At 43.0% G+C, this 18,009-nt stretch overlaps 1 protein-coding gene across 1 annotated transcript; it reads left to right on the top strand.

The window, feature by feature from the left end:
- Positions 1 to 226: 226 nt before the first annotated feature.
- On the top strand, positions 227 to 11,967 carry LOC310871514 (tyrosyl-DNA phosphodiesterase 2-like; the record flags this gene model as incomplete). The annotated part of the gene is made up of 6 exons (XM_083783076.1): positions 227 to 345; positions 7,013 to 7,189; positions 8,559 to 8,663; positions 10,280 to 10,385; positions 10,820 to 10,990; positions 11,761 to 11,967. Exons 1-6 carry the CDS (start codon positions 266 to 268, stop codon positions 11,965 to 11,967), a joined length of 846 nt encoding a protein of 281 aa, XP_083639202.1. The 5' UTR covers positions 227 to 265.
- Between the last annotated feature and the right edge of the window lie 6,042 nt (positions 11,968 to 18,009).

Here is an 18,009-nt window from a genome sequence, read left to right as displayed (position 1 = left end):
TTTTGAAGAGATCGTCCACCGGAAGTCTTAAATTAGCTCACTAGATTAGCTCACTAGACAGTGCCCTCTAAATTATTTATTTCCTCTCTGGGAATTAAAACATCTGTGTTTCCGAGGCTAGTGCGCAACTAGCTCTGGTGATTCTGCAGCCTGCAGCGACGTGCGAAAGTGACAGTCTGACAGACAGTTTATTAGCTTAATAGCTTGTTATAAATCAGAATTATCATAATAATCCTCCACAGTGAAGTAATTTTGCAAGGCTAACATGGAGAAAGAAATCGAAAGAGGCACCACCAGCCATCAAAGCAAGAGGGACACATCTCAGGAAAACAAGGAGGTGAAACGGTAAATAAACCCAACAGTGTTAAAATAAATGTAAATGCTGTTTTTTCCCATACCGAGGTGGTGAAGCCTGGTGTGATTGATTGATTGATTGATTGATTGATTGAAAATTGTATTCACAATATCGTTAGCCTAATAGGATAAATGCATAAGTCATTTTTTATGATTTTCGGATAATAAGGAAAAACACATTTTCTCGCAAGTATGTAAGAGTTTTTAATGCAGATTTTTACAATGGTTTCCTGAGGGGTTAACAAAATGTTTTTTACAAAAAGATAAACATGAGAGTCATTCCATAACAAAAAAAAGTGACTTAGGCCATTTTCAAGAAAATAATCTGTGACTTAGGCATTTTTTAATACATGTCTACTAAACACCTGGGGGTCTATTAGAGTGATGTTAACTCCATACTAAACACCTGGGGGTCTATTAGAGTAATGTTAACTCCATACTAAACACCTGGGGGTCTATTAGAGTGATGTTAACTCCATACTAAACACCTGGGGGTCTATTAGAGTGATGTTAACTCCATACTAAACACCTGGGGGTCTATTAGAGTGATGTTACCATACTAAACACCTGGGGGTCTATTAGAGTAATGTTAACTCCATACTAAACACCTGGGGGTCTATTAGAGTAATGTTAACTCCATACTAAACACCTGGGGGTCTATTAGAGTGATGTTAACTCCATACTAAACACCTGGGGGTCTATTAGAGTGATGTTAACTCCATACTAAACACCTGGGGTTCTATTAGAGTGATGTTAACTCCATACTAAACACCTGGGGGTCTATTAGAGTGATGTTAACTCCATACTAAACACCTGGGGGTCTATTAGAGTAATGTTAACTCCATACTAAACACCTGGGGGTCTGTTAGAGTAATGTTAACTCCATACAGAACACCTGGGGGTCTATTAGAGTGATGTTAACTCCATACTAAACACCTGGGGGTCTATTAGAGTAATGTTAACTCCATACTAAACACCTGGGGGTCTGTTAGAGTAATGTTAACTCCATACAGAACACCTGGGGGTCTATTAGAGTGATGTTAACTCCATACTAAACACCTGGGGGTCTATTAGAGTAATGTTAACTCCATACTAAACACCTGGGGGTCTATTAGAGTAATGTTAACTCCATACTAAACACCTGGGGGTCTGTTAGAGTAATGTTAACTCCATACAGAACACCTGGGGGTCTATTAGAGTGATGTTAACTCCATACTAAACACCTGGGGGTCTGTTAGAGTAATGTTAACTCCATACAGAACACCTGGGGGTATATTAGAGTGATGTTAACTCCATACTAAACACCTGGGGGTCTGTTAGAGTAATGTTAACTCCATACAGAACACCTGGGGGTCTATTAGAGTAATGTTAACTCCATACAGAACACCTGGGGGTCTATTAGAGTGATGTTAACTCCATACTAAACACCTGGGGGTCTATTAGAGTAATGTTAACTCCATACTAAACACCTGGGGGTCTGTTAGAGTAATGTTAACTCCATACAGAACACCTGGGGGTCTATTAGAGTGATGTTAACTCCATACTAAACACCTGGGGGTCTATTAGAGTAATGTTAACTCCATACTAAACACCTTGGGGTCTGTTAGAGTAATGTTAACTCCATACAGAACACCTGGGGGTCTATTAGAGTGATGTTAACTCCATACTAAACACCTGGGGGTCTGTTAGAGTAATGTTAACTCCATACTAAACACCTGGGGGTCTGTTAGAGTAATGTTAACTCCATACAGAACACCTGGGGGTCTATTAGAGTGATGTTAACTCCATACTAAACACCTGGGGGTCTATTAGAGTGATGTTAACTCCATACTAAACACCTGGGGGTCTGTTAGAGTAATGTTAACTCCATACAGAACACCTGGGGGTCTATTAGAGTAATGTTAACTCCATACTAAACACCTGGGGGTCTGTTAGAGTAATGTTAACTCCATACTAAACACCTGGGGGTCTGTTAGAGTAATGTTAACTCCATACAGAACACCTGGGGGTCTATTAGAGTGATGTTAACTCCATACTAAACACCTGGGGGTCTATTAGAGTGATGTTAACTCCATACTAAACACCTGGGGGTCTATTAGAGTGATGTTAACTCCATACTAAACACCTGGGGGTCTATTAGAGTAATGTTAACTCCATACTAAACACCTGGGGGTCTATTAGAGTAATGTTAACTCCATACTAAACACCTGGGGGTCTATTAGAGTGATGTTAACTCCATACTAAACACCTGGGGGTCTGTTAGAGTAATGTTAACTCCATACTAAACACCTGGGGGTCTGTTAGAGTAATGTTAACTACATACTAAACACCTGGGGGTCTATTAGAGTGATGTTAACTCCATACTAAACACCTGGGGTCTATTAGAGTAATGTTAACTCCATACAGAACACCTGGGGGTCTATTAGAGTAATGTTAACTCCATACTAAACACCTGGGGGTCTATTAGAGTAATGTTAACTCCATACTAAACACCTGGGGGTCTGTTAGAGTAATGTTAACTCCATACTAAACACCTGGGGGTCTATTAGAGTAACTGTTGTTTGCTGTGTATGCAATGTAAAAATGCCCAAGTCACACAAAGTGAGTTAGGCGGCAACGTAAAAATGCTCAAATCACACAAGTGACTTAGGCAGATCATCATTTTTGAAGATTGTGAGCTTTGTGATTGGCTGAGGACATAGGCGATGATCCAGAACGATGCAGCAGCCCCAGGAGATCACCTGTATGCAGAAATCTCAATTTCGCCAAAAAATGACTTAGGCATTTATCCTATGAGGCTAACGATATGTAGAATGATATATTTCATCCCTATATGGGACCTCAGGATAAAACCAGAAAAAGCACCAAGACTTACTTGTTTTAGGATCCTATAAGGCTATACAGTTAAGGGGAGGGAAACGTGTACAGTATGGAAAAGGGGGGGGACTTTGACTTTTTTTGTTACTATACTGTTAGCCATGATTCATGACTCTCGTATTCATACGAGAGTCATGACGAAACTTCACCCTGGTTTTTGCGAACGATACATTTACAAATAATTAAAATATATAAACATTCGCATTTCAAATATAAAGTACTCACAAAGTGTCCCACGGGTGATTAGAATTTCTGCATCCCGCGTTGTTTAATAAAAAGCATTTTTATCCGAGGTGTTATTTTGCCATTGGCTTTCAACTACGCGCCCCTATCGGTCGGGAGGAGGGTGGCACTCGGTGTGTTCGATATATGTACGCTGACCGCCCTGCCAATACAGACTAATAGGCGAGTGCGCTCCCGGTGTGCAACTGTGAATTTCCCAAACGAACCCCGTTTGTAAAAAGTAGCCGGGGAGCTCGGACAAAAATGCTTTTTATTAAACAACGCGGGACGCAGCAATTCTAATCGCTGGCGCTGCTACTAACTAACACCCGTGGGACACTTTGTGAGTACTTTATATTTGAAATCTGAATGTTTATATATACGGAAATCTTGTAAATGCAGCGAGCGCAAAAAACAGGGCAAAGTTTCTGCATGACTGTCATCATGGCATCATGGCAGTCATGTTCCAGGGCTACTATACTGTAGGCTAATCAGTATTAGCCTGGGTAAACCCACTCCCCCTGCTGGACAACATTTCATTCTGCCATAGTATTCTCCTGGCAGAATGAAATGTTGTCCAGCAGGGGGAGTGGGTTTACCCAGGCTAAATCAGTATGGCTTATGGAGAAACGAAACTATGAAGATGCTGCTCTCAACTGCCCTCTTGTGGCAATTTGGAAGATGCATAGCATATGCTCATAGTCATAAGACATTAAACGGGCCAGAAATAGCTCAATTAGAAATATTTATTGAGCTACACTTTCCATTTTCACACATTATTGAAAGAAAGAAAGTGTGAAGTGAGGGGCGCTAATATATTAAAGTCTAACTCATGTTGATTGGGTGATGTAAAACAAACGGTGTCAAAACACACACACACATATATATATATATATATATATATATAATAAGAGCGCCCCTTAACAATTTGTGGCAACAGCCCCCCCATTAAATGCCATTGACAATGAAGGGAAAATGTACGTCATAATTATGTAGACGAGCAAATCGTCTAACCAATAATAAAACTTTATTTATATAGCACCTTTCAATTTGCATTACAAAGTGCTTCACATAGACAAACAGCAAAATATGCAGCAGAAGACATTTCAAAAGACAACAAAATATAATAAGCTAAGCAGCAGGGAAAAAAATATTAAGGTATTAGATTGGCAGTGAAGGCTAATCTATAAAAGTGTGTTTTCAAAAGGGATTTAAAAGAGGACACTGATTCACTGATGATGTTCCAAAGTTTAGGCGCTATGGTGCTGAAAGCCCGATCTACTCCGACAAGTTTGAGGATCTCAGGGAGCGGGTTGGGACATTGGGGGATATTAGATCGGCGATGTAGGGTGGAGCGAGACCGAACCTGGCCTTGTATATGGTGAGAATGAGATGAGATGAGATATACTTTATTAATCACAAAGTACAAAGTAATCACAAATAAACACAAGTGGACATAAACACACTAGACAAGTAAGACGCGAGAACGCGGGAAGCGAACGCAGATCGTAAATTGCAATAATTAGAATAAATTACGAATTAGTGAGAAGTGTGTGGTAGGCCTACTGTGAAATTAGTGAAAACAGGGCCGCCACGAGAAGGCTCAGCACCGCTAACCCCATAATATATATATATATATATATATATATATATATACACACAGACATTCAGTGTCGTTGTTAAGCAGCGGCGGGTGGTGTAACAGCGGGACACACAGACATTCAGCCCTTGCTGTCTAGCTGCGCCCTCTGGTGTGTCGTTGTTGAGCAGCAGTAAACAGGACTGTGACTGCTTAGCTAACGTTAGCCCATATGCACACACTAGTACACATAGCCTAGTTACAGACAGTGTCGTTGTGACAGTATTGTTTTTATGTTGGGCCTAGTACAGCAAGTTACAGACAGTGTCGTTGTTAAGCAGCGGCGGGTGGTGTAACAGCGAGCAAGTTACAGACAGTGTCGTTGTTAAGCAGCGGCGGGTGGTGTAACAGCGGGACACACAGACATTCAGCCCTTGCTGTCTAGCTGCGTCAGCCCTTGCTGTCTAGCTGCGCCCTCTGGTGGCGGGCGGGTGGTGTAACAGCGTGACACACAGACATTCAGCCCTTGCTGTCATACTAAGTGGCTCACTGCGTTCGCAACCAGGACCACACGCAAACTTTGGGGAGGCAGTTCTTATGCATTTGCATTATAGAGTCTGATGGCAGTTGGCATGAAAGAGTGTCTATACCGCTCCGTATGCATCCTCGGGGGGGAAGGTGAGCCTTCGGCTGCAGCATAGCATGGAAGGGGTGGGATGGATTTGCCGGCATCCTCCACTCCAACTTTGGCCCGGTAGGCGAACTGTAGGGGGTCCGAGGAGTCGCTCACTAGAGGCTGTAGGTGCTGCAGCACCTGTCTCTCCAGGGTCTTCATGACGTGTGAGGTCAGTACCACTGGCCTGTAGTCGTTCAGAGTAGGCCTACTGGGATGCACTCCTTTTGGCACCGAAATGATGCAGGATGTTTTCCGTCTCACAGGCACCCTCCCCAGTCTCAGTGAGAGGTTGTAGAGGTGCTCGAGCACCACTGACAGCTGGTCTGCACACATCCTCAGCACCCTTGGACTGATGCCATCGGGCCCAGACTTGCCCTGGTGTAGCCTCCTCAGTTCGGTCTTCACCTGGTCTGAGGTCACAGTCAGTCCCACCTGGTGGGGTGGTGATGGGGGAGTTACCGAAATAGAAGAGGGGAGAGAGGCCAAGGGCGGGGGGGAAGGAGTTTGAAATCGATTCTGAAGGAGATTGGGAGCCATTGCAGGGACGCTAAAACGGGGGTGATATGGTCAAATTTCCTGGAGCCAGTTAACAGCCAGTCAACTTTTATTAGCAGACTCAGGTCCATAGAGATACATACACGGTTTATGATTTTTATTGCCTGTTGTATCTCTTGTATGTTAACCTCGTCACGGGGTTAACATACAACAGGCAATAAAAATCATAAAAGAATGTAAAACAAATACATAACTTACATAACTTAACCCACAGGCAGAACATACAGGCATTTTAGCCAGTGTACCCTTATGTATAACGTGAACAGCTCACTGAGGGGCTTGAGAGCGCTACAATGATACTGTTTGTCGCCTTGAACAAGGACACTTTCACTTTAGTGGAACAATGACTTTCGGGCAATAGTGTTTGCTTGAGCATACAACTTCCGACATTGTCTGTATATATCATCATCATCAGTCATTTGATCCGTAATAAAATGGCCAAGATATTTAATCTTATTCCAGACCACAAGACTATTGTCTGATAGTTTAAACATAGGAAAGTTAAGGCGTTTGTCCTCTTTAGTTCTACATATTAGAACAGCGCTTTTGCTGGCATTATATTTTATATCATATTGCACACCCTAAATAAACTCAGTTGTTCATGAGATGATGTATAATGATAAGAGCACCCCTCACTTCACACGGGTGTGCTTTTTATTTTAGTTGATCTCAATATCAGATGTACAATCTCACAATACGCCATGGCACCAAACTTGAAATTGGAATGTTTGATATGCTTGATTGTCCAGCGTTGATCTAACAGAGGAGGAACCGGCCTGCTCCAGTGGAACCAACAAAACAGAAGCCAAACCGAAGCGTCCAGAGAAAGAAGATGACAAACTGTCCCTGATCTCCTGGAATTTAGATGGACTTGACTTGGAATGCCTGGTGGAGCGTGCCAAAGGCTTCCATTCCTACCTAGCTGATAGCCCTCCAAGCAGAACCCAAATGCTACTGAAGTTTCTGACATTTGTTCGACCCAGTGCATTGGGTCCTGTTCCGCGTCGTCCATGCCACCTGATTAAAACATTTACTGGCTCATGTTTACATGTTAAAACGCCTCCCCGCGCTCTTTGACGATATTCTTCAGTATGAGGCTTTCTGAATATGTAAAGTATAAGTACACATACATACCTTTGCGAATATCTCCTGTGGCGCGGAAGCCGTTAAGTATTTTTAATATATGTTTGCCCGATTTGGAAGCTTGGATTCTTCTTGTTTATTGACACCTCATTGTACCGCCTATCTGGCTAGCTAGTGGCGCTATAGCTATGACACAGCAGATCAGAGGCAGGGACGTAGCCTCACAAGCCAACCGCACACCGGGAGGCGGTACAATAAACGGTAAACAAACAAGAAGAAATAAAGCGACCAAATCGGTCAAACAAAGATTAAAAATACTTAACGGCTTCCGCGCCACAGGAGATATTCGCACCGGGATGTATAGCTACTTAAAGTTACCGAATTCAGAATAACTCAAGGAAAATAATGGCGTCACATGCCGCGGGTCCTATTTTAGAGAGAATCTCCATATCCGCATATAGGAATTTCCATACGAAAGTACAGTAGCGAGCAGGGACCCAACGTAAAACTCAACAAAATATCAAAAAAGTTTTACGTAGGGTCCCGAAAGGGGCTACCTAGCTGAGTAAGTCTTTGAAGTTCCAAGGTTTTAATATCCAGCAGTCACCACACTGTCCATTACTTCATACAATAACAACAACTCTCTAGTGCTCTCAAGTGGTCATTTAATTTAGCCGAGCCGGGGCTGCCATCTAAAAGATTTTCACACAGAAAGTATTTCTACTATCAACTCATGACAATGTTATTTACATGGCCCTTGATCAGTTACAGCAGTGTGTCAAATGGCTTTACAGGCCCACATTTAACCCATTTTGGTGTTAGCATCATGTCATGCTTTAGCTATTGAAAAATAGCAGATCTACAAGCTCATATCGCGCCACCAAGTGGCGCGATACGAGCTTGTAGGTCTGCTATTTTTGAAAAAAAATCGAAGAACGACTGACATTTTTAGAATCTGATCTCAGGTCAGAATGGGTTCGTCAGACCGGCGTGTGTCCAGTGGAAACCTCGTATGAATCTGATCTCAGGTCAGAATGGGTTAAACAGAAAACAAAAAGACCCAACAAAACAAAACGGTTCCAAAAAGCCCACATGATTTCTACAAGGTAATAGAAACTTCCCTCTGCGGATAATTACAAATAATCTTTGCGCAGCAGTAAAAAAACAACATTTGGAAATGAATATATAATATGTGATGTGGTTTCTCTGCAGATATTGTCCTGACGTGGTGTTTCTCCAGGAGCTCATTCCACCCTATGTCATGTACCTGAAGAAAAAGGCTGTTAACTACCTGCTCATCCAAGGTAACAGAAGAGCGTTTCTCAAACAGCCAGACGTTCTGACGGCGACCATTGTGTTGTACATATAGAGGGTATGTGCGTGACATCATCGTACCTGGAAGTTATGCGGGAACGCCCACTGAGTGGCAAAACACTACTTTCTGGCCTTGACAGCCCATTCACTCAAACAGAAAAGTCCTGTCTGATTGCATTAAACAATGTTAAACTCACCAACATTGCAGCTGAATTATCCTGCAAAGTTTTTGTTTCATAAAAATCCACCATAGAAACGTTATGAGCTTTCTGTCAAGCATTTGATTTGTGTCAGAGTGTCAGAGTTTGGAAGTGCTTGTTTTCAATAACACAACATTTTGCTGCCTCCTGCATTATGTGCCATTTAGAAACAGGTGGTACGCAGGACGGTTGAGTGATGTCCAACGAGCGCCCTCAAACACTCCATGCTGCTCAATGTTTTGCCACTCAGTCTAGATGAGGGGGGCGTGTCCTGATGATATCGTTACGTCATGTTGTAGTCATTGTTTTGTAGTCATCAGGCCGGAAACCCTCAATCTGGAACTTCCTTTCCCTCAAACCGGAAGAATAATACCTTCCCGATGGGGCCAATTAGGACTCCTAGTTCGCTATGCATCAAGCCAAGTACAAATAGGCGGTTCCATTTATACTCTGGAGTTACGTGTCTATTTGGAGTGGACTAGTGTTGATTTTGACAGCAATTTAGTTTTAGTCATAGTCGTTTGAATAACATTTCATTTAGTTTGTCATATGTATATGTTTCAGTTTTAGTCTCGTTTTTATTCAACTAAATCTAGTTGATTTTGTCAACAAAAAATATTTTGGTAGGATTTGATGGTGTCATGACTGATTTGACACTTTGTTGCATGCTGAAAATAACAGCTGACAAGCTTGTAGATCTAGATAGACTTTAGTCACCCAAAATCCCCAAAAGTGTCAGGAATGGACCTTGCAGGAAAGTAAAGTTTTTAATTGAATCCATGCCTGGATAACATCATTGCAAACATTTGGCAACTAAAGAAAAAGGCAAGTCAAACAGAGAAGTAAGGTGTCAGCCTCTCTCCACATACTCAACTGAGTTGTTCCCCTTATCCCATTCTGACCGGGCACCCATTTTGGTGTTAGCATCATGTTATGCTTTATCTATTGAAAAATAGTAGATCTACAAGCTCATATCGCGCCACCGAGTGGCGCGATACGAGCTTGTAGGTCTGCTATTTTTGAAAAATCGAAGAGCAACTGACATTTCTAGAATCTGATCTCAGGTCAGAATGGGTTAATCACACCAGTGTGTCCCCTGTGGAAACCTCGTATGAATCTGATCTCAGGTCAGAATGGGTTCTTATAGTCTACACTACAGACATAGCCAGTGGTGGACACTGGCTATTAAAGCAACCAACACCAGTGCAGTATCAATCTACCCAAGAAGTTAGCATACAATACAACATAAATACAATGAATGTGTATTGCTGAACATTCAATTAATCTGTTAGAGGCTGCTTTGTCACAGCTACTCTACTAACACGACCTGGCTCTCTGTCAGGTGGTGAGGAGGAGCTACTTCACTGGGATGTTACTCTACTAACATGAGCTGGCTCTCTGTCAGGTGGTGAGGAGGAGCTACTTCACTGGGATGTTGTTGAAGAAATCCAGCGTCAAGCTGATGGAGAGCAACATTGTCCCGTACCCTAATACCAAGATGATGAGGAACCTGCTGGTAGCTCAGGTGATTATGCAGTCATATGACTGCCTATGAAAGTAAACAGAAATACTACAAAAATACTTTTGTAATAATTGGCTCAATAATCACCTTATGTCAGAAGATACAGCTTTGTTATAGAATGTTAAAAGTCAAGGACGACGTCACCCATTTTCAACCTATCTTCATATAATTGGTCATTATATCATGGTAGAGGAGATCTTGAAAAAACAAGAAGGTGGCCGGCCGCACACGCCAATAGCCAGAGTGCCAATATGGCACTGACAAGAGATGAAGACGCTGTGCAGTCCTACAGGAATTGGGATATCTGGTCACCCTAATTGAAAACAACAAATTAGAGTAGAGTAGAGTACCAGACCAGACCAGTAAACTTCTCTACATTGGATCACTTTTCCATCTCAAACTGACCAGCGTGCATTTGCTTTTTCTGGTGACCAAAGGTGAAATTCAGAGACCTGGATCTGTGTCTGATGACATCCCACTTTGAGAGCTGCAAGCCGAACGCAGCAGAGAGAATGAACCAGCTCAGACTGGTTCTGCAGAGAATGACCGAGGCACCCGATGACGTCACGGTGCTGTTTGGAGGGGACACCAACCTCAGAGACAAGGAGGTCAGGGCACGGGGCCTTGATCTAGTCACAGTAGTAGGGGGTGAAATAAACGCAGGTCCCCATATCCTCTCTCTGCTCCTGTCAGATCAACCAGCATGGGTTGCCAATGCAACGAGGACATCATCCCATGCCTCCCAATCAGTGAACAATACTGACCATCCTGTTATTTGAAGGGCCCGGCAAAGCTTTAGGCACCATTCACATTGGAAGCCAATGACATGCAGAATACCGGTACATACAAAATCTACAAAACTACAATCCAAGCTGGCTTCAACTGCAAAGTGTTATTTAATCATTTCCACTCACCTTCTCTCTTCACACAATATCTGCTTGTAATATGGGAAAAGAAATATTTCTGTCAGCTAGTTCCCAATTTTCTTTATATATTCTTCTCGCTCGTCGGACACACGCTTGACGTAAACGAGCGTGTTGATCACTACGCAGTGACAGATATGCTGCGTCACTTTGTGTTTTTTGTAGCTGACAGTGTGAACGCATGGCACTGTTGCCAGTAATTGAACCCCATGGGCTCAGCCTCTGCCCTATGGTGCCTGGCAAAACCTCTATGTCATCAAATTATCATCATCACACACACATGGCTTTTCAGATAACTTTCACTGCAACAATAATGAAGCCGTCAAAGCATAATAAACGCTGTGGCGTGCATCTTGATCACCTACATGGAGTCATTAATGAAACCTTGCACACAGAGTTCTTCGGGCCACTCATAGCTCACCTCTAATAATACCCACGTTATGTTTCCGTCCCAGATGGCCACGGTGGGGCTGCCACCCGGTGTGTGTGACATATGGGAGAAGCTGGGCAGTCGGGAGCACTGCCGCTACACCTGGGACACCAAGGCCAACGACAACAAGGACGCGATGTACACCAGCCTGCTCCGCTTCCACCGGGTATACCTCCGAGCCGCTACCGGGGGTGGGGTCCCGCAAAAAGGCTTTGCTGGTGTTATTATTTAAGCATGTGTGGGTTAGGTGAGACTGTGCTGGGTTAAACCACTTTAGATCATTATGCATCATAACTGTCATTGCAAGACTTTCCTAGCCTGGTAAACCATCTGCTGGCTAAGGTTTTACACAAGGGATATACAAACAAATGTCTGACTTTGCGAAATGAAATGTAGTAGTACTGCAACATGACCACTTGAGAGCACTACAGAGTTAAGGTAATGTCTGAAGTGATTGGCACTTGGAAAATGACATCTGTTTCTAGTTAATATCAAAGACTGACACACATGTTCACAGAAACTCATAATATAACATGAGTTATGAAGACAAAACCGTTGCAGCAATGAGAAATAAGTTAAACTGCAATAGAAGCAAGAAAGATGCAACCTACAGGAGCTTACATAAACTTGCGTTGTAATTATGTTGTAATCATGGGTGTACTATAAGAGGAGCAAAGCAATACGTAATGGGTGCTTAGTGCTTACACCTCTTGCTTCCTACAGATAAATATCAGGTACAAAGAGCGTTGTTAGAGGTACAATTAAACAGCGTTGTTACCGGCGTGTTGGTCATAGTAATTATTGGGTAGGTCACTATAATTGGTCATGACTGAAGGGGATTATGGTGTGAGTGTGTGTGTGTGTGTGTGTGTGGGGAGGGGGCTACTTTGTCTCCCTTCAGGACATTTATGACATATCCATCACATCAGTCCTTGGACCAACCTTTCCACACAGTTATGTGCATATCGTTGCTGTTGGGCAGAAATGTCTTATCTAAATGAACGCCCTACCCTACTATAGTGTCATGCAAAAGCATCAAAAGTAGCAGATCCGCAAGCTCGAAACACTGCGAAGCGAAGCGACGAGTTTTGAACTTGTAGATCTGCTGCTTTTGCCAATGAATTCCTCCCACTGCTTGCCACTGCTGATGTAGCCTATACTGGCTCACCTACCGAGAGGAAGTATACCACCTCCGTACGGCATACACTCCTCCCAGTAGGCCTATAGGGAGTATGATGCGACATACCAAAGCCTAACCACTTGTGCTTATAACCACGCCCGCTTCTGCGACCAACGTGGAAGTGGAACTGCCTCTCGCCTAGAACAACTGCAGACAATGTTTGTGGCCGACAGTGTTGGACCGTGACGGAGGCGTGCCATCTCAAGCAAACTTGAGCCACAGACGAGTGAGCTAAAGCGAGCGTTTCGCCGTGCCGAACGTTGCAAAGTTTGCATAAGCCGACTCAGCGCCGTCCAACATATGTACCGATAGGACCAGGATCATAAATCATGATTTGGCTGGCTACTGGCCAATCACATCGTGTCCTTGCACAAGCAGTATAGGCTTCTGGATGACACCCTGCTGACAGGTGCCATCCAGCCCAGCAACCAATTGCAATGACAAATATTGCACCCTCCCCTGAACAGCAGTGGTGTAAAGTAACTAAGTACATGTACTTAGTTACTTACAATTTAGTCATTCTTACTTTATGTTCAATATTTTTACTTCTACCCACGTTACGTATACATCTCAGAGGAGAATATTCCACTGAAAAAATATGATTTTGACATATTTAGTTACTAGTTGTTTTGTAGATTTTATTATTACAAAACACACTAACCACTTCAGCCCTAAACTGTATATATATTTCAGCCATTTGAAAATAGCCGATCATTTTCAAAATATATTTGAATGGGACATTCTGCAGCGAGTACTTTTACTTTTGGTACTTAAAGTCTATTTTGACCCGGATGTACTCAAGTACATTTTGAAAATGGGACGTACCACTTGTAACAGAGTATATCTACATTCTGGTATTGTTATTTGTTAAGTAAAACATATGAGGAGTACTGGATGGAACTGGTGGGCATATAGGTACTAGCCTGGCTAATAAGCCAGACACGAATCTGCCGTGATATGAGTCTGGCTTATAAACCAGGCTAATTGGGTACCGGTGAGCCACCTGAGCCTCTTTGAGCTAGCCCCTCCTATGCCCAGCTTTGTGTGTCCTTGTGAATTTTAGGGATGATTTGATTGGCTGATCACCCCATAGCGATGATTTGATTGGCTAAGCAAAGGTGAGGATAAATGTGAGGGCAGACAATATTGAAGACTCACTTTTCTGTCATTCTGGCCAATCACAATTGGCCAGAATGACAGAAAAGTGAGTAGGCCAATTGTGATTGGCCGGAATGTGATGATGTATGATGATAAGAGCACCCCTTACTTCACACGGGTGTGATTCTTAACTTCCTATATTACTGTTGCTTTGTTTTAATCACTTTATTCTGTCTAGCACCTTGTAACACCTTTGAAAGGCGCCTATAAATAAACCATATACCTTTCCTGACAGACAGACAGACAGACAGACAGGGGTGAGAACATGACCTCCATGGCTGAGGTAGATTCCTTGCAAGCTGTCAGGACGCATGTTGTCAGTGAGTTTGATGGCGGTTCTTTTCCTGACATCACCAGTGAAGCAAACAGACTCATGCTTAACCACCTCAACCCGATATACTTCACTGGCCGGGGTGCCTTAGGGCTCTACGCTTGGTCCCCTTCCCTTCCCGGGGTGCTTCAGGGCTCTACGCTTGGTCCCCTTCCATTTTCTCCCTTTACACCAGCGGTTCCCATGCAACATTTTCTGAATCGGGGCCCACTTGAACATCTGGAAAGCGTGTGCGAACACTTAAACACGGCAGCCTTTTATTTGTCAATGACTACTGACTGACTACTGGCTGTCTACTGACTGACTATTTTCTCTCACTGTTTCACAGTGAGAGAAACATGAGAGGACTTTTGTTTGGTGCGTTGGACTATATTTGACCGGAATTGCTGGACAGTTGTTACATAAAGTGTAACTGTAGACTGTACATTGGTCAGACGGGACCCGGAGTCTTGGATGTTCCAAACCGGAGCTGTCCTCGTGGAGCTCGGTTGCGTAACGCCAATCCACCCCCCCCCCCCCCCCCCAGTTACGCCATGTCTAGCCCACTGTCTCTCAAACGTCAGGATCTGGGGACCACCAGGAGTCTAAATGGAGCCCTATATGGGTCTATAGAGTTACATTAACAACACAACATAGTGTCATAAGGGGGAGTATATCAAACAGGGGGTCTTGAAATGGAGGAGAGAAAAAAAAAGGTTGATAATGACTACTCTTACCGGAGGAGTTGTCCTCCTAGACCTTGGTTGCATAACGTCAGTCTGCCCCCAAACCCTGTCTATAGTCATCTCTTTGCCATCCATCCCCGCTGGCTAGCCAACCAACCAGCCAGCCAACCAGCTGCCACGGAGAGACAGTGGGAGAGGAGGGGGGTGGAAGAAGTATAGGCTACTCAGATAGTTTACTAGTAGAGTACTAGTAGTACTAGTAGAAATAGAACGTACGACATCTACAATTAAAATAGTCTATACTTTAAAATTGAAAGGAATTATGCATTATTGTGTTCATCGCTTTAACGTTGCAGATAATTACTTTACGTGCTGCTGCAGATTAGCCTATATTAATAGGCCTAAATCTGTCAGCTTATTAACAATACAGGTTTGTAATAATGCGATAAAGTAACTATTAAATAATGTCAAATAGTGGAGTGAAACCAAAATGTCCTCCAGAGTGCTCAGTGGCATATAGATGCCGAGGACACAGTGATAGGGGGAGAGCGGGGTATTAGCTCAGTGGCATATAGATGCTGTATGTATGGCACTGTTACCAGGTTTTGCCAGTCCGGGTCTGGGTCTTTGAAAACAAAGCCCAAAAGAAGTGACTTTATGCTACACGAGCCCTTTAAAATACATCAAAAGCTCACAACCTGAACATGTGGAATGTTTTTTTTTTTTTTTAAAGATATTTTTTTGCGGCTTACGCCTTTTATTGTTTTTTTTTTTTTGAAGGGACAGACAGTAGGCTGACAGGAAACGGGAGAGAGATGGGGGAAGACATGCAGTAAAGGCCGTGTCGGGCTCGGGAGTCGAACCCGCGGCACACTGCGACTGGATTACCAGTCGGGTGCCCAGACGGTTACGCCACCGCCTGGGCAACATGTGGAATGTTTATGAAACATTTTAAAAACACAAATCTTGTAGAGGGAACTACCATTATTTTACAAGCGACGTTACAGGAAAAACGCTTCCCCCTTAAAATAAGCGGATGTGTCAACCGCCAAACGTGCTGTACGGGACTGTATTTCCAGCAGCCACAGCTACACACATATAAAGAAGCGCTGACCTTAGCGGAGGACACAGATGTCTGCTGCCATGGAGCGCACCATGGCATGTCACCATCAGAACACACCTCAGTCCTCCTGATCAAACACACCCCATACACTGTTGAGGTGTTATAAGAGTCCCTCAGGGCTCTTTGCTGTAGGCCAGTCAATCGAAGCTAAAAAAGGGGCGTGACGTGACCCCAAATAATTTGCAATAGTAATCATTAAAGGTTTATTATAATCCTAGGGTAATCAAAATAATTAAATTAAAATTTAATTAAAATAAATTAAAAAACATTTTTAATATGTTATTTAATTACCTTAAAGGGACCCCTTTTGCAACCAGATCTTATTATAATGACGTTTGGGAGACAATCACTTTCCTGGGATCTTTATGTCGGTAATATGTGTTATATTTAAGGTTTTCAACATGTCCATGGAATCCATGATGTCATGGACACGTTGACTACGTTACTTCCTGGACTACATGTTGTAGTCAGTCAGACCCTCCCCCTATCCACAAGGAGGAGCAGTGCACCAAAGCATTATAGGAATTGTAGTCCAGGAAGGAAGCGAGCCCAGTGTCCATGACATAATGGAGTCCATGGACACTTTGAAATACTGAAATATCTAAAAACACATATTACCCAGATAAAAACCCCAGGAAAGTGTTTCTTGTCTCCCAAACATCATTAAAATAAGATCTGGTTGCAAAAGGGGTGAAGTGTCCCTGTAAGGATCATAAAAAAACGATTACAATTTATTATACAATTTATTTTGGGTCAAACCTTCGATTGACTACTGGTGTCTTTCCCGTTTTCCGTTCTACAATATTAAAATGTCTTCGCTGAATATAGCCGATCTACAACCTCACAACGCGTCGGAACCTTCACAAAGGCGATGCGTTATTAGCTCGTAGATCAGATATACAGTAGAGTCAAATTAGCTCAAGTTCAAGCATATAGGGGGTAAAAGGAGTATAGTTCCCTCAAAGCAAAGTTTATTTTGTCTCTGGCAGGAGACTCAAACTGAGTCTACGGTTGATTGATGACTCGAACATCAAATTATTGGCTCAGGAATGTGACATAAACAAAAACATCTCCATGAATTCTAAGTATCATGGGGTGTGTAATTGATAGAAAATAAGTACATTTTTGGGTGAACTACTCCTTTAAGAATATTATTTTGCAAATCAAAGCCCAGGTGTGCATGTACTCGATTAAATAAGCACGTGTGGAAATCAAGTAAAGGCAGCCTTTGTTGAGCTAGTATAGTCCTCCTATAGTCCATGGCGGTGCTGTCACACCTGGGTTGGGTTCCTAAAACCGCCCTGGCACTGGCATAATCCCTTCTGATGGGGATATAACAACATATAACACACCCTGGGAGTGGTGCGACTGACTGACTGTCTGTGGCATGGGGACAATGAGGGCAATGTGGCAATGAGTCACACAATCGTGTGACTATAGGGATGTGCTAAAAACGAATCTATCTGGCAGTGTATCGTCACAAACTCCTTGCTAAAGCTGATACGCATTGATATAGAGCAGGGGGTCTTCGACAGGTGGTCCTCAGAATTACTACAGGGGGGCCACCAAATCTTTGTGTGATATTAGTCACTTCAACCCTAGAATCACTATTCTGAGGGGAACATTGGCCCAAAATAGAAATGTGTTTACCTCAGAAACACACTGCCCTCTCACTTTCTCACTATTTTTGTGTTCACTGTTTGATTTGGTAGCCCAAAAACATCACCGTCGACCAAAACAAACAGTGAAAACACCAAAATACACTGAGAGGGAGTGTGTTTCTGCAGGTAAACACCAATACTACTCCAGTGTCTGAT

Source organism: Protomyctophum parallelum, assembly GCF_964188405.1.
Source record: "Protomyctophum parallelum genome assembly, chromosome: 1".
Lineage (NCBI taxonomy): Eukaryota > Metazoa > Chordata > Actinopteri > Myctophiformes > Myctophidae > Protomyctophum > Protomyctophum parallelum.
Note: the sequence above shows the minus strand (reverse complement) of the source record. Positions and strands in the feature narration are given on the sequence as shown.